Source organism: Somniosus microcephalus, chromosome 10, assembly GCF_052327205.1.
Source record: "Somniosus microcephalus isolate GS21.2 chromosome 10, FLI_Smic_1.0, whole genome shotgun sequence".
NCBI lineage: Eukaryota > Metazoa > Chordata > Chondrichthyes > Squaliformes > Somniosidae > Somniosus > Somniosus microcephalus.
Window position 1 is genome coordinate 95,151,582 of NC_140996.1, and position 22,978 is coordinate 95,174,559.

General features: G+C 44.8%; 1 protein-coding gene across 3 annotated transcripts in view; it reads left to right on the plus strand.

Moving 5' to 3' along the window:
• Positions 1 to 22,978, plus strand: part of LOC147111579 (ETS-related transcription factor Elf-1-like) — a 271,464-nt gene that overhangs the window by 45,840 nt on the left and 202,646 nt on the right. For 2 of the 3 annotated variants that reach the window (XM_085998640.1, XM_085998642.1), the window contains exon 2: positions 19,875 to 20,253. In XM_085998640.1, coding sequence (XP_085854766.1) covers positions 20,182 to 20,253 — 72 coding nt within the window. In that variant the 5' untranslated portion in view covers positions 19,875 to 20,181. Of the gene's footprint in view, positions 1 to 19,501; positions 19,581 to 19,874; positions 20,254 to 22,978 lie in introns of those variants that run through there. The other variant, XM_085998641.1, reaches the window with a different exon arrangement.

The following is a 22,978-nucleotide window of genomic DNA, read 5'->3' on the forward strand; positions in this document are numbered from 1 at the left end:
ATTCAAAATGGCCAGAGGTCATTAAAATATCCTCCACCACCACGGAGTAAACTATTGCAGTCCTAAGGACCATCTTCGCCAGGAATGGGTTGCCAGAACAGATCTGTTCCGACAATGGCCCACAGTTTGTGTCTGAGGATTTCCGGAGGTTCCTGAAGAATAATGGGGTGAAACATTACACATCTGCCCCATATCATCCAGCCACAAATGGATTGGCTGAGAGGTTTGTTCAGACCTTTAAAAAGGCCATAAAGGCAATGTATAATGACGACATACCACTGCAACACAAGGTGGATAACTTCCTGTTTGCTTACCGGAATGCGACACATGCAGTAACCAACCAAACTCCAGCTGTACTGTTTTTCAACCGGAGACTAAGATGTCGCTTGGATTTGCTCAAACCAAACATAAGACGAGATGTTGAGGATAAGCAGTTCCAGCACATAAATGAGAAGCCAACCAGGAGCTTCAAGATAGGGCAGCCAGTCTTGGCCTGCGACTACCGAACAGAAAAATGGCAGCCAGGCACGATATGCACACAGCAGGGACCACTAATATACACAGTGGACATTGGAGAGAACATCGTGAGACGCCATGCTGACCAGATTCTAGAGTCACAGGAACAAGCCAAACCTGTACCACAAGCATGTGCACCTGGTAATGAGCCCGAAGTACAGATTGCGTCTACCTCAGAAGCAGGGGTATTGGAAGCTGACGAACCAACCAATGACAATGAGCCAGAATTGACTCCACCGCCAGAACAGGATACTCGAGAAAGGCGCTATCCAGTCCGGATCAGGAAGCCTCCTCAAAGACTGAACTTATAAATGACTATTCCAGTTGATGTATATATTACTGAGAAAATTGTAATTGTAATTAGTTATTATTTAGTTGTTAAATGAATGTTATGTACTGTTTATCTAAAAGGGGAGGAATTGTTGTGTATGTCCCTTTAAGGGAATAACTGGTCTTAGACTGCAGTACCGGCAGTGACCACCCCTGTATAAAAGGCCCTAGCAGGCTTCTGTAGTTTCAGTTTCAAGCTGCCTCTTGTTCAGTAAAGTACCTGTTAAACTGTTCTCCCGAAGTCCGTGTATTATTGAGGCGCGGACTTTACGTTTCCTACATTACAACAGTGACTCCACTTCAAACGCACTTCGTTGGCTGTAAAGCATTTTGGGACAACCTGAGGTCATGAAAAGCGCTATATAAGTGCAAGTCTTTCTTTTTAGAATGGCTCCAATAGCAAATGTTAGCAACGCAAAACAATGGAATAGGTCCACATTGATGTACAAATATCAACGGAGCTACAAAGCACTTTAAAAAACACAAATATGTAGATCTATAAGAAATATGCAACACAAGTCTGAGTTGTCCTTGTATTACATTCGTTTGGAGATCAGACCCAGTGTTTAGTATTTCAAGAGTTATCCCTGAGTGAATCTTTTCATAAAGGTGTGGTGGTAAAGATAATTGAGTTCCAGTTGATAGGGCTGAGGAGACTAGCAGACAGGCACAGACAAATACAGGTGCTGGTATGCGATATGTTTGGCAGACTGGCATTGTGCTGCCGTGTTGCTTGCACTGTGTAATTGGATACCCTGGCTGGAATGGTGAACAAACGAAGGGAGGTAAGAAGCAATGTGAGAGAACTGGATTTTCAAGTCCTGTCAAACAATTGCTTGTTGTTCCTTAGGTTAATACCACTGTCTGTGAGTATACACAATGACAGCAACATAAGCAAACTGTGCTGAATCTTGCAACGACTTTCCGAATTCACATTGAAATGAATTAGTGCTATGAAGGTAAGGTAAACTGTTGCAAATGGAAATTTTTTCTGTTCACTTATAAACAGACGTTAAAGTTACTGTAGACATTTAGAGGTCCAATAAACCTCTGAAACTACTGTTAGCCTGGCCTACTAGTGTGTCAGGTGATGGTGTGTTTGTACAAGTCGAATATATATAAATGTAAATGGAGCTGAGTCAAGATAACAATGACTTTATAATCTAAGTCACATTTTCTATGAGCAGTTGTTGGAGAATGACTTTGTTTTAACGAGTTGTTTGTTGTAAGGCACATGCCAGTGGCAATTCAATTATTGCAATTGGCACAAGAGGCAAAAGCAGCATTTGGGAATGAAATAGCAAAAGGGATTTCACAACACTGCATGTTGCAAGCTGTACTTTCAAGGTTAGAGTGAAAAAGACCAAACGCAATCAAGTTGTAGTTTGGTTTTATAAATAATGCTGAATCTTAGTTCATATATTCTTTTCCTATGCAATTGTTTGAATTTTTCTTGGTATTTTCCCCAATGTAAAGCTGATTCACCCTGTGGATTAGCGGTCAAACTCTGAACTCTGATAAATTCTTACAGTTCATGCCCTTCCCTTTGAGCAGGAATGGGGGAAGGAAAGTAATTTATGGCACCGAGCTGAATTTGCAACCATTTTCTTCTTTTGCCCACATTACAAATTATCTTTAATATTTCTTCTTTCTGTACTACAAGTTGTTATCCTCATATTCTTCCTCTACTGTTTTTTCTCTCTTACTTGACTTCAGTTATTTCTTCCCCTCTTCATTCAGTCTCCAAACCTGAGCCTCCTCCCCACCTCCCTGTCTCAATGTTTCATAGAATCATTAAGGGAGTGTCGTTATTCTACAGATATCTGCAGACATATTGCTATGATATTGCAGCCGTGTTTCAGCTTTGAGTTCTGACATATGGATAGCCAAGATATTTTATGTGGTATTAAACCCAGACCTGTCATGTCTCACCGATTGGAAGTGACATAAATCTCTTTGGTTTAAAGTGTGACCTGTTTTGGTATTGAGAGTGTCATTGTTTTAATTTAAGTTTAGTATCTGTATTACTCTTTATCATAAACCTCACTTCATGCCTCTCTTCAATGTTGTCGTCCTGATTGAATCTGAAATTGCGGTTTGCAAATTAGATCTGGTCCCCCAGAATGACACATTTTATTTCAGTGGGATTTGCACATTACCTAGTGATTTGAGTGCTTGCTTATGAGTAAAACAAGGTTCTAATCGGCCAATCACAGGCCATTTGGGTGTAATGCCAATTATCTCAGAAACTTGGACTAGCAAAAAAGGAACATAATATTTTGCCCAGAGGCCTAGAAATCTGGGGGTTTAGTGCCAGTAGATAAGGCCCATTTTGAAGAAAAAATGGTGGTCTACTCGCTTCCGCCCGCTTCCGGTGAGTCCCGCGGTGGCCGCCATTTTGGGCAGGTCGGCAGTACTGCCTTTGCCAGCGCTCGTTGCAGAAATGGAAATGAGGCAGGTCATGACATCAATGAGTGTGCAACGTTCATTTGACGCATGATCTGCCATTTTCGATGCCGCCACTCCACTTACCGCCCTTTTGTAATCATGACCAGCTGACCAAGGGTCCAGCAGCAAGAAGGAACCCCCAGCAGCGCTATTTAAAGGGATCATCAGCAACAACTTGCAGCTGGCATGGTTTCCAATTTGACAGGCTCTGTCTAAGTTTCTGCAACTCTTGCAGCTTTCGAAACTTGTTTAAAGTTGCTGAGGTGACTGGGAGTGTTGCTGCAAGTGGAGACTGCCTTCATTCTCAATTAAAGGCTTCTGGTCACATTTGCTTATAGTCATGGGGGCTTTCCTTGCAGTCCCCCTTGTGCGCGAGTATATTCGGGAGAGGGAGCAGAGGAAGCAAAGAAGAGGATGCTCGCAGAGGGAGGAGGAGAAGGGCAGGAGGGCTCTCAACTGGAGGCCTTACCCACCTAGGGTCTTCTGAGAGCACCTCTCTTACCTCCACTTAAGTGAGGAGCAGTGTATTAGGAGGCTATGCTTCACCAAGGAGGTGGTCACAAAACACTGTCACCTCCTGCAACCAGACCTGCAGCCTGAGAGCAGAGCAAGCACAGCTCTCTCAGTGGCACCTCAAGGTCATCGTGGCCCTCAGTTTTCTTTCCACTGGATCCTTCCAGTCTGCAGCAGGAAACAAAGCGAACATCTCCAGTTCGCCATCCATCGATGCATCTGGGAGGTCACAGAAGCTCTGTACTCCAGGAGTCTTCTCCCTGAACAGAAAGAAGCAGGACAAGCGTGCATGTGGATTTACCAGGATATCAGGCTTCCCCATGGCGCAGGGCACCATCGACTGCACCTACGTGGCTTTGCAGGCACCACATAACAATTCTGAGACCTTCTGCAACCGCAAAAGCTACCACTTACTTAATGTACAGTTGTTGTGCGACCACGCCCAGCGCATCAGGATGGTGAATGCCTGCCATCCTGGCAGCAGTCATGATGCCTTCATCCTGCGCCAGTCCAGAGTGCCAGCAATCTTCCAGCCGCCACGTCAAACCCGAGGGTGGCTGCTTGGAGACAAGGGCTATCTGCTCTGCACCTGGCTGATGACTCCCCTCCGCAACCCCACCACTCGTGCCCAGCACTCATAGAAGGACAGCCATGCTGCCACCAGAAGCATCATCAAGCAGACCATCCGGGTGCTCAAGCAACGGTTCTGCTGTCTTGACTGCTCGGGAGGAGCCCTGCAGTACTCGTCGGAGCGGGTGTCCCATTTTGTGGTGGTTTGCTGCATCCTCCACAACTTGGTCAATATGAGGGCGCAGCCCTTTCCACCAGGGATTGCAGGACCACCTCAGGAGGAGGAGGAAGAGGGTGAGGATGAGGAAGGAGGCAGGCAGCAAATCCCATTCCATCGGGCTGTCCATGAATGCCTCATCAGGTTCCGATTCCAGTGAATGAAACCCCAGATCCCCATTGCTCACCACTTCCCCATCTTACCATCCCTCTGTCGTGGAATATCATAGTGTCCTCCTGGGCACAAAGCTGAAATGAGAGCCACCACAAAACACACATTCCAAAAAAATCAGGAATTTATCCGAATCCAACCAAAATGACAAGATCAACTAATCACCCTTGTGCATTCCTTTAGTGCCTGTCGTTCATGTGTCTTTACCTACTCTAGGGTTCCCATGCAGTGCTCCCCCAGTGGCTGCAGCATGGCTGGTGGAAAGCTACTGACTTTCAGTGGGGGAGAGAACAGATGGCCTTGCACAATGACCTTGACCAGCTATGGGCCTAGAAGGCCCAGCTGTAGACTGCACCACCTCGGCATGGGAGGCAGCAGTCTGGGCTGGCTGGCTTATAGGTAGCAGCAAGGGCAATGGAGGAGTGGCAGTGATGGGAGTAGGCATGCTGTTATCCTGAGAGAGGACAGCAGGTTCCTGCTCCACAGACCCACTGCCACTCCCACCGGGGCAGCACCTCAGCATTCCTAGCAATCTGTTGGGGGACAGATTGCTGGCCTGCTGCAACACCCTGCAACCCCCTTTCGACACTCGAAAACCCAGAGACGATGGCAGCAGTCTGAGCTTGCGTGGCAGCAGTGAGACGTTGGGTCGCTTTCGCCTGTGCTGCAATGGAAGCTGTGAGATCGCTCATCACACGCAGCATCGTGGCTGGGTCCACAAGGTCTCTCCTGGAGTTGTCCATCATTTCCATCCTGGAAATCATGGGCTCCAAGCTCTGTGCAAAGCCCTGTGCAAAGTTAGAGCTGGACTCCTCCATGCTCCTTGACACTGACAAGAGGCTCTTTGGCAGGCTTGCCATTGCACCATGCATTTCTGTGTGCATGCCCATCACTGTTCTTCTGAAGGCCACCCCATCGAGGCCATCATCTGAGTCCTGTGCAGCAGAACTCATGCATGAACTCGTCCTCTGGGGAGCTGGCACTTGAGCTAATCTTTGCCTCTGGCCTTGCTGCAGCCCACTCGTCCCCAGTGCCTCATCATGTGCAGTACCCCACCTCTATACTAACCTCTAAATTCTACGCAGTGCCATTTTCTGAGCTAATGTCTGTGAGTGTCAGATGCAGTGCCGATGTGTATTCTTCTTCTCCTCCATCACCTTCCTCCACAAGTTCAGGGGCAAGCTGGCCTGCTGGCAGTTCTTGGGTATCTGAAAGCAGAAAGGCACAAGGGTCGTGTTGTGGTGAGGGGAGGGGGGAAAAGCAAGATATCCACGTGTACACCATCAGCAGCTTGTAAGTGAGAAGAGATTGTGGGATGAGGGGGAAGTGGGATGTGAGAAGAAGGATTAGGAATGACCATACCATCATTACCAGCAATGGCTTCAACTTCTCCAGTGGCCACGGACTCCGTCACTGTCCCTCCAATAATGTCAAGCACTGATTCCTCCAAGTCGGTGAGGTTCTGTATTTCGACTTGGCCGCCTCCCATCTGCAGCTGCTCCCTCCTGTTCTGTGCCACTTTTGCCTGCAAGAGAAAGGGAAATGTGTCAGTGAGTGTAAGTGCAATGTGTTTGGGTGATGTGCCTGCCATAGTTGAATAGCTGTCAGTGTGTGCAAAGTCTGAGATGTGGGGGAGTGTTGCAGCAGTGGTAAGGTTGTGAGGGTGAAGTGAAGCTCTGATTGTGAGGTATGAGTGGTGAAAGATAGAAATTAATGGTAGGTGAGTGATGAGGGTGTGGTGCATTGAGCAGTGCGTGAACTTGTGGTGCAGATGGTGGGATATGGCATTTACTGATGCCTTCACTCACCTTGACCTGCTGTGTGAGATTTCTTGGCACTGGATCCAGGTCCTTAGGACCACACTGGTGGCCGAGACAGAGTCAGCTATCTCCTCCCACAGCCTTCGGCAAGTGGCCTTGGATGGCCTCCTGCCACCCTGCAGGACAGGACAGCCTGCCTTTGTTGCACAACCATGACCAAGGCCTCCAGTGCAGCATCTGAGAACCTGCTAGCTCTCTCCCTTTGTTGCTAAGCCATGTCTTCATCCACACTGACAATGAGGTGCTTCTCCAACAAAGCTCCTTCCCTTTAAATACTGCCGAGAGCCTCAGCCAAACATTACTGGCCATTAGACTGCACCCGATATTAGCCCCACCTGTTGACCACTGAGCCAACCAGCAGCGCGTTTAGCGCCGAGATCAGTGCTCCAATCATTATAATGAGCAGGCAGCATGAATTTTGCGTGCAGCCTGCACCACTTTGAACGGGTGCAGGCAAATAGCGTTGGCCCATGACACCGCTCGTTTTCGGGCTTAATCCAATTTCTAGGCCAGACTACTTTGCCATTGCTTTATTCAAAATAAATTTTAGGCACTTGAGTAAAGAGTTACCTGTGCAAGGATGTGTCAGACACATTGAAGGACACTGAGGTAATGCTCCAACTAGTCTACCACATGCACTGCTATGTGTAGTTAATGATCTAAGAAAACACGGAACAAGAAAAGGTCATTTGCCCCAGCAGGATCACCATGTACACAAACTAAGGGTTAATTAAAAATGGCCAACATGAATTTGTAAAACATAAGTTATCTCTGACAAATTTAGTAGACTTCTTTGAGGAACTAACGGAGTGTTTTGACAGTGCTGTATCTGTATTAATCATTGTCATAAATTTATGCTTTGGGGTGATGAAGGAAGAAGACTGAGAATTAATAGGGTGGGGAGGTGAGGAGTGATACTTAAACTGAAAGGATTAAAGGGGAAGAGTACTAGTGGGGAGAAGAAAAGTGTCAAGGTGAATGGGGTGGTTGAAGAAGAGTATCGGCATTAACTGTGTTGGAAGGTAAGGGTGAGAAGAGAGGGTGAGAATAGGAGGGGGACAAAACCGTGCCTGTTTGAATTGAGCGGGGAGATGAAGAGTGCCAGTGTGAAGTGGAAGGGTTAGCAAAAGAGAGAGTGTCTCTCTGAAAAGGTGGGGAGTTCGATGGAGTTCATGGAGGTGAAATTGGTCCTGGGCTATGGCACGGACCGAATGATAGCCAATTTTATATCCTGCCTGATTCACTATCACTCGTTTTGTGCTACTGATGAAGACTGATTTCACCCCCATATCTCTGAAGTGGATCCGGAGAGGTTGAGTGCCCCTATGAACTAAGGTAAAGGGTTGCGTGGAGGTAAATTTTGATGAAAATCCAAATGTCACTTTGTTTTTCATTATTTTAGTTTAAAATTGTAATGTATTAAAGTGTTTAAAATTAACCAGAATGCATAAATCTTAAATGTAAAAAATTCTACATTTTACAGTCCCCTCCTGTTGTGTATTTTGAATGTTGTATTTGAATTGTCCCACATAGCTTACCGTAGTTGTGATGTGCAATGCACTATGGGAAATAGAGTGCATGGAATTGAAGAGATTCTTCTGGAAAGTGATGGCTGTGAACTGAACTCTGTCTCCTGCGTACTCTTTTAATTGTTATACAAGCAAGGTTATTAAACTCTTGAGATGTAACAAAAGTGGCGATGAGGACGTCTGAACTTACGTGGCTCTGCTGTGTGGAAGATAGTCGGGTTTTACATGTTTAAAACTGTTATTTTTGCCGTGGACAGTTAATTAAAGTGAGGCTGGCTCGAGGATAAAGGAGCTTGCAATGGCGGGAAGACGAGACGGCGTATAAGGTACTAACGACTTGAGGAAGGGGAGGAAAAGCAGTGAGTAAATCGGGACTGTGAAACGATCTGTGAATTGAAGCACTAAATAACTGATAGTGATTTTAGTTGAGTTCAACATTGGAAGGATCCTTAGTGAATGATAATTAGGAGCCTGAGAAAAGGAAAATGGCTGGAATTATCGGTAACATTGGACCGTTTGATGAGAATGTCGAACAATGGAGCTCATATACAGAACGATTTGAATACTTCACACAAGCAAATGACATTGGAGGGAACAAAGTAGTACCTACATTGTTAAGTGTGATGGGACCAAAGACTTTCAATCCTTTGCGTACTTTAGTGCATCCAGATAAACCAGGGACTAAACAATATAGTGAAATTGTGGAGATACTAAAAGGGCATTTTTCACCCAAACCCCTAGTCATAGCTGAGAGGTTTAGGTTCCACAGGCGTAACCAGGAAGAAGGAGAAGCAGTGACCATGTTTGTAGCTGCACTAAAAAGACTATCAGAGCACTGTGAGTTTAATGATGTGCTAAATGATACTATAAGAGACAGGCTAGTGTGTGGTATGAGAACTGAAGCCATACAGAAGAGACTATTAACGGAGAGTAATCTGACTCTACAAAAGGCCATTGAAATCAGTATCTCCATGGAATTGGCAGCTAAGGAAGCTCAACAGTTGGGTGCAACAGAAAAAGTGCACAAAGTAAGAACAGAGAGTCAAGGGCCATGTTTCCGTTGTGGCAAAATGGGGCATCTTGCGTCTGCATGCTGGTGTGTGGACATGGATTGCCACAGCTGTGGTAAAAAGGGACATATTCAGCGCGCATGCAGAAATAAAAAGGACGCAGAGAAAACGTCAAAGACGGAAGGAAGAAAGAAAACATTCAGACAAAAGACAAAGAAGCATGTCCGCTCTGTAGAACAGGACAAAACAGAGGCAAGTGACACTTCAGAGGAGGAACTATCACTGAACGTGCTGACTGTAGCTGGGGATTCGCATGGCTACTGGGTCTCACCCTTGCTAGAGGGGCAGCCTGTGCGAATACAGATCGATACCGGGGCAGCAGTATCTCTTATGTCAGAGACAGTCTACAAAAAGACATTAAAGCACCTTCCACTGCAGCCAGCTAACCTAGCATTAAAGACATATACCGGTGAAAGAGTAACCGTGAGAGGTATCACTGAGGTCACAGTTCAGTTGAATGGACAAATTAGGAAGTTACCACTCTACGTAGTTAAAGGAGACTACCCCTCCCTACTGGGATGTTCGTGGATGGAGAGAATAATATTAGACTGGTCATCAGTCTACATGATGTCACACAATGATCCAGGCTTACCCGCCATCTTAAAGAAACATGCAGAAGTCTTTAATGGAGAACTGGGTAGCATGAAAGATATTACTGTGAAGCTTCGTATTAAGCAGGATAGCAAACCCAAGTTCATGAAGGCACGACCCGTACCTTATGCCATCAGACCAAAAGTCGAGGTTGACTTAGAAGCCCTAGTTGAAAGCGGAGTACTAGAACCAGTCAGCGTGAGTGAATGGGCAACACCCATCGTACCAGTGCTCAAGAAAGGGTGTGGAGTTAGGATATGTGGAGATTTTAAAGTAACTGTTAACACTGTATTGTCAGTGGAGCAATATCCGCTTCCCCATATTGATGATTTGTTTGCGGGACTTGCTGGGGGCCAGAAGTTTAGCACAATCGACCTCTGTCAAGCCTACCTGCAAATGCATGTGGATGAACAGTCACGAGAAATGCTGACTATTGTGACGCACAAGGGCCTATTTAGGTATCGTCGACTTCCTTTCGTAATTACATCAGCTCCAGCGCTTTTCCAATGTGCTAGGGACCAGATCCTTAGTGGATTGCCTGGAGTCCAGTGCTACTTAGATGATATCTTAGTTACTGGGTGTGATGACCAAGACCATCTGCGTAACTTGGACGCAACGCTACAGAGACTGAGGGATTATGGACTCAGAGTTCGCAGGGATAAATGTGATTTTTTTCAGGCATCAGTTGAGTACCTCGGTCATGTGATCGATGCCACAGGCCTTCACAAGGCACCGTCCAAGACCAAGGCAATCGTGGATGCCCCAGCACCTGAAAATATCAGCCAGCTGCGTTCTTTTCTAGGGTTACTGAACTACTATGGATGGTTCATACCGAACCTAGCCTCGATGCTGAGGCCGCTGCATTGGTTGCTATGTAAAGACAAGAAGTGGGAATGGACTAACAAGTGCCAGGAGGCATTCATGACAGCAAAGGACATGCTCCTGAAGTCAGAGGCTTTGACGCATTTTAACCCTTCATTACCAATACAGTTAGCTTGTGATGCATCGTCATATGGTGTGGGAGCGGTTGTTTCTCATATCATGCCAAACGGAGAAGAGAAGCCAATAGCATTCGCATCTAGGACTTTGAACAGAGCTGAAACTAGCTACGCCCAAATAGAACGAGAAGCACTGAGCATCGTTTTTGGCATTCGCAAGTTTCACCAATATTTGTACGGGAGACAGTTCACCTTACTAACCGATCACCGTCCTCTCACGACCATCTTCGGGCCACATACAGGGATTCCGTCACTTGCTGTGAGCAGAATGCAAAGGTGGGCGCTGCTGTTGTCTGCACACACCTTTGACATTAGATATCGCAAGTCTGACCTGCATGGCAACGCCGACGGTCTTTCCAAGTTGCCGCTGCCTGTCACCAAGCCTATGATGTGTAGCATGGACATCTGCTATTTTAGGCAGGTGGAGAACACGCCTGTTACTTCGACACAGGTCCGACGAAACACCAGAAACGACCCAGTGTTGTCTGTAGTGCTGGACATTATCGTCAGGGGCAAGCTTGACAGCGATGACCCAAACTTGAAACCATATCTCTTAAGGAGAAACAAACTGTCGGTGCAGTCTGGATGTTTGCTGTGGGGGAGGAGAGTGGTTATTCCACCATCGCTACGGAAACCAGTGTTACAGCAACTACACTCCGGACACTGCTGAATGGTTCGTATGAAAGAAATAGTGAGGAGCTACTTCTGGTGGCCGGGTATGGATGGACAGATTGAGGACAAAGCTAAAACCTGTTCCTCATGTCAGAGAGTTCGTAATGTGTCACAGCTTGCACCTCTTCGCGCCGGGACTTTCCGGAGGAAGCATGGCACCGCATTCATGTAGACTTTGCAGGTCCATTCGAGGAGAGAATGTTCCTGGTGGCTGTTGACGTGCACAGTAAGTGGCCAGAGGTTGTTATAATGAGGTCCACCACCGCTGAGAAGACCATTGAGAAGTTAGCTGAGGTGTTCAGCCGATTTGGATCTCCGATGCAACTTGTCTCAGACAACGGTCCACAGTGGGTGTCACAAGAAATGGCTACATTCCTGCAGGTGAATGGTGTACAACATATCAGGGCTGCACCATACCACCCTGCGACAAATGGTCTAGCTGAGAGGTTTGTTCAGACCATGAAACACTCTCTAAAGGCATTGCAAGGCCAGGGAACGCTTCATCAGTGCCTGAATAGTTTCCTGTTGAGTTACAGGAACACACCACATGTGACCACAAAAGCATCACCTGCCACTCTACTGCTCAAAAGAGAGCTACGAACTAACTTCGACCTGCTGAAACCGCCAAAGGTGAAAGGCGTGGTACAGTCTCAGCAGGACAAGCAGATCAAGCGACGTGAACAACGCTCCAAAGACAGAGGGGGAGAAATTTGGTGGAGCCGCAAACGGGGTGCCAAACTCGCCTGGGCGCCGGAATTAGCGCAGCGATCAGAGCAGTTGCGACCGCCGGAAATTCAGCTTGAACGCCCCAAGAGGGACACGGGGCGAGGCTCGAGGCGCTACGCGTCCCTCTTAGGGCGCTGAAATTGAATATCGCAGCGCAACGTGCCGCAGCGCCACACGCTGCAGCACGGCGCGCTGCGTTACTGCAGGCCTTCCTCCCATTCTTAAGGGGGAGGGGCTTGCACCAACACGATCGGAGATCGCGAGTGCTGGCAAAAGAGCCCGGCACCGAGGAGAAGTGCCGGGCTCTCGGAAAACAGCCGGCATTGCCGCGGGGGGAGATCAGGAGGCCAGGGATGGAGGTGCTGGCAGGCGGCCGCCGAAAAAAAGGCCGCTCCGCACCTCCACCTTAATTTGCGCCACTGCCGCCACAGATAGGCCCCGTGAACCGGGCGCGAGTTGCGAACGGCGCTACAGAGGCGGGCGCTACCGAATATCGAGATCGGGACGGTAGCGGGGCGCTGCGCACACCGATGATGTCATCGGTGGCGGTGCAGCGCAACAGGCTAATGCCGCCATTAGCGCCCCAGCTAAATATCACGGGAGGCGTGGCCAGTGGCGCTAAAGCCACTGAGTGCCCTCTTTAGGCGCTAACTGGTGGCGCAGCCCACCGAATTTCTAGGCCAGAGTCTTCAGTCCAGGTGAACATGTGTTGGCACGGAACTACAGTGGTGGACCTAAGTGGGTTCCTGCTACTGTCATTGCACAGACTGGTCCAGTATCCTACACTGTACAGACACTCGAGGACATTGTCTGGAAGAGACACACCGATCAGCTTCTACAAAGTGCAGCAACACCCACTGAACCACCAACAGCAGTTTATCTGCCATTGGGTGATGCTGTGGGTCATCCGCCTTCTACACCGAGAGGCTCACCTTCTGAGGAAGCAGCCGCTTCAGCCCCTATCTCATCAGCAAGGGAGACCTGTATACAGGCACCCCAGCCGCCTACACCTGTGGTGACGTCACCTGTGAGAGACAATGAACTGGAGAGCCAGGTTGACCACCGGTATCCTACCAGAGAGCGGCGGGCCCCTATATGTTTGAACTTATAGTTCAGAGGCTTACCCTTTATCTGGGGCAGAATAATCCCCATGGGTATAGCCAGGGTTGGAGGAAGTCTACCCTCACTCCCAGGTTATTGTGTTTTTAAAATTTTGTGGTTCTATTGGGACATCTAATGTAAGAGGGGAGGAGATGTTGTGTATTTTGAATGTTGTATTTGAATTGTCCCACATAGCTTACCGTAGTTGTGATGTGCAATGCACTATGGAAAATAGAGTGCATGGAGTTGAAGAGATTCTTCTGGAAGTAATGGCTGTGAACTGAACTCTGTCTCCTGCGTACTCTTTTAATTGTTATACAAGCAAGGTTATTAAACTCTTGAGATGTAACACCTCCCTCCCTTCCCACCTCTAGTTTTGTGCCTTTAATATTTGGATTCTCACTTTGAGCTTTCATATACTTTCCTCCAACACAAGTGAAGGAATGAAACAAAGAGAAAATGCTGGAAATGCGCAACAGGTCAGGTAGCATTTGTGGGGAGAACAATCAGGGTAACGATTCAGGCTTACACCATTTTTCAGAACTGGAAGATATTATAGATGTACAGAGGATTTGTGCGATTCTGTAAAATGGGTGATAGCAAATCAATATCAGCAAGCACACAAGTGGTGGATGAACAGGTCTTGGTGCGAGTTAGGATATGGACAGCAGGGTTCTGGATGAGCTCATGTTTATGGAGGGTGGAATATGGGAGGCTAGCCAGAAGAGCACGGCTGTGGGTAATGCTGGAGATAACACCTATCTCACCAAGTACTGGCAGTTGCACTATTGAGCTGTTCCTAGTTAGCTCAAGCATTAAAATCTGCCCCAACTTTACTTACCTGCTATGAGGACTTGCACCCAAACTTCTACTGGATTTCAGTGACACCACTGACCCTCCCATCTTGCTGCCTTCCTGTACAATTCCTCATGTTCCTCTATTGGGCCTGGTTCTGTGAGGATCTCCAAGCCAGTTCATGCACACTATAAAATGCCTAAGACAATTACCATTTGGTTTGGATAAGACTTCTGATTCACTAATGGTAACATCTTATCATGAAGCTCACAGGAGTTCATCTGCCCCTTTATGTGGGCATAAAAGATCCTACGGCACTATTCGAACAAGAGCAGGGGAGTTCTCCCTGGTGTCTTGGCCAATAGTTATCCCTCAACCAACATCATTAAAGCAGATTATCTGGTCATTATCTCATTTTCGTTTATGGGACCTTGCTGTGTGCAAATTGACTGCCGCATTTCCTACATTATAACAGTGAATACACTTTAAAAGTACGTCATTGGCTGTAAAGCACTTTGGGACGTCCTGAGGTCGTGAAAGGCACTATATAAATGCAAGTCTTTCTTTCAATGAGCATTAGGTGAAGGCACGTTTCTCGCATCGGCTGCAGTGGGAGGCGGGCTGTTGAAAAATGGATTAGTGCATGAAACAGAAACAGCTTTAATCGAGATGAAATAGCTGAGCAGAAAGGAAGGAAATGTACAGGGAATGTTGGCTTTGATCTGGAACCTGGAATTCAAGAACGGAGCAGCAAAGAAATCAAACTAATAAATGGTGCACATTTTCTTCATTTCCGGTTTAAGATATTTGCCAAAGAATGATCTCAAGTTTAAAGTCACATTGCCATCAAGAGTTCCTGTTTACTATTCTCAGATGATGTAACGGCAACAGAACTTCCAGTGAAGGGGTCCACACAAAGTACAACTGATACTAACAGAAGCAAAAGATGAATTGTCTAACTTAAATCTGGGAAAACAGTAGACAGCCAATCAACAAACTCTGGTCTATGCTTCTGATTTTTAATCACAAAGAAAGGAAGAGCTTGCATTTATATAGTGCCTTATATGACCTCAGGCTGTCCCAAAGCACTTCACAGCCAACGATGTACCTTTAAAGTGTCATCACTGTTGTAATGTAGGAAAATTATAGCCACCTCCCTTGCATTCAAGTTGAGGCCTGAATGAGCCCAGGGAACAACCTGTGCAGATGCTGCGAGCCACCTCTGTGCTCACCTCAGGCATCCACAGGAATCCACACCCGATTTGCCAGGTGCCAAATACCCTTTGGTCATTGTCTTACCAGCCCCTCCGTGTCAGTCCAACAAGTTCCCCATTGAATACAAATGCTTCTTTTGTCTATGAAACTCCCTCCCAGACAGGTGCCACTGCCTGGAACTCTGTTCCTCCATTTCAGACATTTATCTGCAGAATTAACCATCATTTATTGGAAGCACGGCGGTCCTATCAACTGATTTATTTTGCTGGGTATTTGTGGAGGCAACTGAAGCAATAGAAAGTTATAGTTACTGCTTTTTGTTACTTGTTGGAAAAACGATACTATGCCACCATTATTTTAAACCACAGTGTTTCAATAATCACCAGTTACCTGTTCACACTAATTGTACCTGTGATGATCTCTTTCACATGAAAGTGGCATTAATAGACTCAGATACTTCACACGTGAAGCTACTCTGTTAGATTTTTGTAAGAGGGTGTAGTATCTGAACTAATCAACTTCCAGGCTTTCCAACCTTTGGGGTAGATCTTGACTTTGTACGATAGTGTAAAACGGGTGACAGCCAGTCCATTGACTACAATGGCAATAAAAATCATGGGAGATGCAATATGGGCTGCCAACTCACTATCACCTGTTTTACACCACTGCACAAAGTCAAGATATGCCCCTTTGATACATCTTTTAGGCCTGTAATAACATTTCACATGTAGCAAGAGTATATTATCCATCATCATAATTATATTAATTTCTTCATAATCATTTCACAGTTATTACAAAACTGTATACATCATTCTGATTTTAGAAGATTTCTATTGTAGCTTTCGAGGGAGGGGAAAAGTAAAACATCAATGCTGCTAACTGTTTAGGACAGTCACAACTGTTCCACAAGTATTTGTGCTCATCTGCATTATCCAAAAGCAACTTCTCCATCACAACATTCAATTAATAGCCAATTCTGAACTTTTCAGTAGTGGATTTTGTGAAGAGACAAACACTGAAATCTTAGTGGGGGTGGGGGTGGAGGTGGTGGGTAGGTGAGGCAAATTCAGAGAGAGAAAAACCCAGCTGGCAGCGATCCTGCTCCTTCTGGCTCCAGAAGAATATAACCCAGAAACTTTTCTAGGCCGTGTTGGGTACAGCCAGCAGCAGTCCCTTTAAAGACTGATGGTAAGGCTGCTCGATGCCTGGTACAAGTGGGCAGAGCATGCGAGGCACACACTCCGCCCATGTGTCCCTGAATCAGGGTCTTAATTAGATCATAAATTTGCATAATCAAGTGTCCTGAAAAAGGCAGGCACTCTGCCGCTCAAGGGATGCCCCTTTAAAAATATGTCAGCGTTAACTGGACAGTAAGTCTCTTGACCCCATTTTGAGGCCAATACCACCCTGTTAACACCAACTTGGCTGGGTGAAAATAAGCTCCACATTCCAGAATTTTCCAGCTTGGTACAATTAAATCAGAAAGAGAGTGGGAGATTGAAGAGTCTCAATGCTGAAATTAGCCTGGAGGGACCCCCCTGCCAAGCCACACAGTGTAAACCTAACCTGTCTTTTACAGACTAAATCAAGCATTACAAGATTTAATTTTGTACTTCCACCACCAAGGGTTAAAAATTTAATTTTGTGTAGAAGTGGATTTACTGGTATTAAAAGCAGCTGTGAATCCACCCCAAATCACCTCAGGGAAAGTTACACCCATCAATCCTTTAACTCCGCTCCAGTGAGTTGCTCTAGAAAAGATTACTCACTTTTATTGCACACCATCTATTATAGTTAACTGGATTGTTTAATGCATTACAGTTAAAAAATCATTGCTATAAGGAGCTAGAAATTAATATGCATATGAGGCAGAAGTTAGTTCTGTATTAAGATAACTAATGTGAGAGGCTACTCTTTAAAGTAACAGTCTTACTTTTGGACTATTAGTAGTGCAGACTTATAGAATTACAGAATCATACAGCACAGAAGGAGACCATTTGGCCCATCATGCCTCTGCCAGCTTTTTGAAAGAGCTACCCAATTAGTTCCACTCCTCTGCTTTTTCTCCATAGCCCTGCTAATTTTTCTTTTGAGTATATATCCAATTCCCTTTTGAAAGTTACTATTGAATCTGCATCCACTACCCTTTCAGGTAGTGCATTCCAGATCCTAACAACATGCTGCGTAAAAAAAAAAAATTCTCCTCGTCTCCCCCTGGTTCTTTAGCCAATTATCTTAAATCTGTGTCCTCTGATTATCGACCCTCCTGCCAGTGGAAACAGTTTCTCCCTATCTATCAAAACCCCTCATAGTTTTCAACACCTCTATTAAATCTACTCTTAACCTTCTCTGCTCTGAGAACAATCCCAGCTTCTCTAGTCTCTCCACTTAACAGAAGTCTTCCATCCCTGGTGCAATTCTAGTAAACCTCCTCTGCACCTCCTCCAAGGCCAAGACATCCTTCCTAAAATGTGGTGTCCAGAATTGAACACCAGATCACAGCAGAACCAGTGATTTTTGAACATTTACCATAACTTCCTTGCTTTTGTACTCTATGCCTCTATTTATAATGCCAAGGATTCCGTTTGCTTTTATAACTGCTTTATCAATTTGTCCTGCCACCTTCAAACAATATGTGTACGTAAACCCCCAGATCTCTCTGTTACTTCACACCCTTTAAATTTGTACCATTTAGTTTTTATTGCCTCTCCTCATGTTCCCTTCCAAAATGCATCACTTCATACTTCCCTGCATTAAATTTCATCTGCCATGTGTCTGCTCATTTCACCAGTCTGTCTATGTCCTCCTGAAATCTGCTTCTATCCTCCTCCCGGTTTACTAGATTTCAAAGCATTTGTCATCTGAAAACGGTGAAATTATGCCCCCATACCCAAGTCCATGTCATTAATATATATCAAAAAGAGCAGTGGTCCTAATACCAACCCCTGGGGAACACCACTGTATACTTCCATCCAGTCTGAAAAACAACCGTTCTCTGCTCTCTGCTTTCTATCTCTTAGCCAATTTCATATCCATGTTGTCACTGCCCCTTTAATCCCATGGGTTTCAAATTGGCTAACTATTATGTGGCATCTTATCAAATGCCTTATGAAAGTCCATATACAGGAAACTTTCTGGTATCCGGCACGGACGGGACCGACGTGGTGCCGGTTTAGCAACAATTCCGGATAACCGAACGCTATAGTGAAAGATACGGACCTTAGAGCTCCGTATGAAGCAACAAACCCGTTTGCTTAGCAACAGCTTCAGAAGAATGTCCACAAGTTGCAAGTGTCTCTGTAGCTTAGCAACAGCTGCAGCCAAACCCTTGCCTTCCTCAATTTGTTGCTGTGCAAGTAATAAAAGTTATAAAAGTTAGCTGAAACCGACTCCTGAATTTTGCCGGTTAACCGACATTTCCGGTTATTTAGGGGCCAGTTAATCGAAAGTTTCCTGTACATAACATCAACTGCACTACCTTCATCAACCCTCTGTTATTTCATCGAAGAACTCCAAGTGACAATTAATTTTGTCCTGGATTATGATCTCTAGAAGTTTCCCCACTACCATGCTTTTGGTCACCTGTCCCAATATCTCTTTATGTGGCTTGGTGTCAAATTTTGTCTGATAACACTACTGTGAAATGCCTTGGGATGTTTTACTACATTAAAGGTGCTATATAAATGCAAGTTGTTGTCGTTAGGCTGACTGGCCCATAGTTATCTCTTCCTTTTTTTTTGAACAGGCGTGTAACATTTGCAACCTTCCAGTCCTCTTGGCAACACTCCCATTTCCAAGGAGGACTGAAAGACCTGTGGCATGACTGTCCCCTGTTTCCATACACTTATTAATAAGCATGGTACTGCTCCTTCAAACCAGACACAATAAATTCACATCAATAGTCAGGGTGTACTGGTCGCACATTTATCACACTGCACTATACAATGTGTATTGAAGCATTTATCAAAACAACCGCTAATGCCATAGAGGATAACGGTTTGGCCTTTTTCGCAGAATGCAACTCTGGTCAGCCAAAGCCTTCTGACCAAAGGAAAGTTATGAAACATTGAACATTAAAGTAGCCAGTGACTTATTTTCCACACTGACTGAACTGCAGCTTTACATTTCTCGTGCAGGCCCATGGAGAGGGTTTGTTTGCAGTTTCTGGTTTGCCATGACGTAGTCAATGCTGCTTCCTTCCTGCTTCTTGCAAGGTTGTAGCAGAGATAAGGAAACAGCAGAAAGCAGCTAAAGGTTGTTTTGTAAAAACAAAAGCTTGTGAAGACTCTTCCAAGAAGGTCGGTAAGATTGCTATGAAAGGGTTTGTTTTATAAAGACATCCTGACATCAGTTGACGGACAAGACAACTCTCACTGCACAGCACAGGAAAAAAAAGCCATTGTTATCATCGGTCTGGTTGTGTTCATTTAGCTTGGAACAAACTTTTGCCAAACAGTAGTCATTAGGCTCCGGTCATAATTCATTTCACTGCTGATTTACAAGAAATGAAAGAAAACCATCAGATGTGGCATGATACATTGGCATTCAGCTCCATTCATTTGTTTAAATGACAGAATCTTTTTTTTTTCCAGAACAGAGCAACTTGGTCTTCACAAGAAACGTTTCAACACGGAAACACGATCCAGGACAGAAACTCACTGCTCTCTCCTCCGAAGTTTCACAATCCTTTTTGCTGTTTTGGGAATCTCCAATTTCTTAGGGACTTGAATCAACCCCAAAGGCTTCCATTTCTCCCCCACTCCCCAGCCAGTTATGAACTGAAATGCTTTCACTTTGATGGGAACTGCTACTTTTTAATGAGAAGGACCTTTCCCTCCATTTACTCCTGTATCAAGTGGACCACCTCATCTGTTGCGAAGGCACAAGGAATGCCCTGCTATGGCGACAGCAGTTGGACAAAATGAACTTGTATTTGAGTTTGCGAATAATGGCATGGAAGATGCACAGGAGGTAAGATGGTGTCTCCACGCATTGATAGTAAAGGCTGTCTATAGAGCACTTTGAGCAGCTTGGTGAATGGTAAATTAATTTCAGTTCCATATAAAGTTATCTTGTGCTCATTGTTAGAAATTTACAGAGAAGAACAGAGCAGGACCGGAGTTCCTGACTCCAGGCAGAAGGTTAATGTGTGTGGTGATTAAGAATGAGACGGGTCAACTTCCTGATAACCAGTCTGTTTATGTATTGAATCTTAAAATATCAACGATTTTCCATAGTCCCTATTCCTTGCGTTGAATCACATTTAATTTGACTTCAGTGTATTGAAATCAAATCTGAAGTATATGGAAATAATTTTGGTTCAGATGTGATATCCTGGACTGTTCTTGTGCAGTCTCCCACTCTCGGACTTTCTGCGTTTGCTACTCGTACAGTATGTGCCTGTGTTTCTAAACCTGGCCTAGCATCAATGTTGTGGTCGGCTTCTATAACACTGCTCCCAGTGCTGGTTTGCCAGTCTCCTCAGACTTCAGGGCACCATGCAGAACAGTCAGTGCTATTGCTATGCCACTGGGTTCAACTGTTTGAATTTACCAGTCCGTGCAGCATAGGGAACACACTGGTCCTAAATCTACTAATGTATGCTACATATAATAAAAGTGACAGGTAGAGATTAGCTACTACACAGCACAAGACAGAGACCGTACTTGTTGGAAGAGCAGGACTAGATATCCGGGAAACAAGACTGTGACTCCAATGGATTTTTTAATGATAACTTTGATTATAACAATCTTAGAACTGTTCTGAGTCAACTGCCATGTATATACTTGATTTTTTGCAGGTGTTATCAAAATCTATTAGATACCTCATAGTTCTATAATGCGGGAAAAAGGCAAGAAAATATAAAAGATAGGGCTTCCAAGTGGATCGATAAATGCATAGAGTATGTTTGCATTTTAATATTTTTGTGTAAATGTAATTATATTGAGATGATCCAAAAAAATATGGCAAGGAATGTTGGGATATCTTTGGCTTCATTAGCATATAATTTATATATCAGTACATGACACCCTAAAAAGTTGATAGTGAAAAATGTTTTATTGCTAAATAATGCTATACAGGTGACATTTATATATGTTGCAATGTATTAGCTTTGTAATCTGAAACAATAAAATCACATTGTAAACAGCAGTTATTATTTGGATTTTAGAAAAACGGTAAAAGCAGAATATCTTCTGATCATGCAACATTGCAATTGCTCCATGCGGCGAGTTGTGATTAGTTACATCTACCAACAAAATACATCATCGTGGCATATCTGGAATTCTGTGGCAGTCTGCTGACACTGTTTGAGTTTTGATTTGATAATGCAGTTCATTTAGTGTTTAATGGACATGAATTTGGCTTGCATGGCATTGCAAACATCTTTGATTTCTGAGCTATGTTTTAATGTGTTTCTTTTCAGCTCTCTGGGAGATTGAGAGAAATAATTTACTATAACTGGCTAAAGGACTGCTCCAGGACAATAATTAGAATTGCTTTATGCTAAAGTTACCTTACTGTTAATATTTTTCTGTATTATCAGAGAATCATAGAATATTATAGCACAGAAGGAGGCATTGCGCCCCATCGTGCTTGTGCCAGCTCTTTGAAATTTACCCCACTCCTCCGCTCTTTCAAGTATATATCCAATTCCCTTTTGAAAGTTACTATTGAATCTGCTTCCACCACCCTTGCAGGCAATGCATTCCAGATCATAACAACTCACTGCATAAAATAATTTCTCATCAATTTCTCTTTGCAGTAGAAGACACAAAGCATACCAAAAATAGTGGGGAACCAAGTGGCTAATAAGAGTGAGGAACTTAAAGTAGTTGATATCAGTAACGAAAAATTACTTGCGAAACTAGTGGGACTAAAAGCCGACAAATCCCCCAGATTGATGGCCTACCTCCTAGGGTTCTAAAAGAGGCAGCTGCAGAAATAGTGGATGCATTGGTTATGATCTTCCAACATTCCCAGTGTAGAATGGTCCCAGTGGATTGGAAGGCAGCAAATGTAACCCTGCTACTCAAGAAAGGAGGGAAAGAGAAAACAGGGAACTACAGGCCAATTAGCCTGACATTAGTCATCACGAAAATGCTGGAATGCATAATTAAAGAAGTGATAACAGGGCACTTAGAAAATCATAATGGCCCAGAAATTCCAGAACGGGGCTTGCAGCGCGTGCAAGCCCCGTATTTGCACTTACCCCGCGCTCGTGCCAATCAGCTTCTGGGACGCCTGAACTTGCAGAAATAGAAAGCACATTCCCGGGCAGCGTATGACGTCACGCTGCCCAGGAGTGCAGCCAGCGCGAAGCCAGGAGCGTGCAGTGTAAGTGAGACACGCCCCTTGAGGTCTCAGTTTCACTGGACACGCCCCCAATGTTTCTGTCAAGCTGCTAAGGATTTTTACATGCAAAGCAGCAGTTTAAATAGGTTTTTGGAAGTTTTTTGAAGATTTTGGTAACTTTTATAAACTTTTTTAAATGTTTACATTATTTTGAGTAATCTGAAGTAGTTTTAAAGAGAATTAAAGCAATTTAAAGACTTTTAAAAGCCCTAAAAGAATTTTTTTAATTCCATTAATTTATTTAGCAATGTCGTCGTCATACGTGTCTTCACACTGTTCCCTTTGGGGAACTGTATGAAGTGGTGGAAGGATTTATGGCCATGATTAACGCTCATTCCGTGAC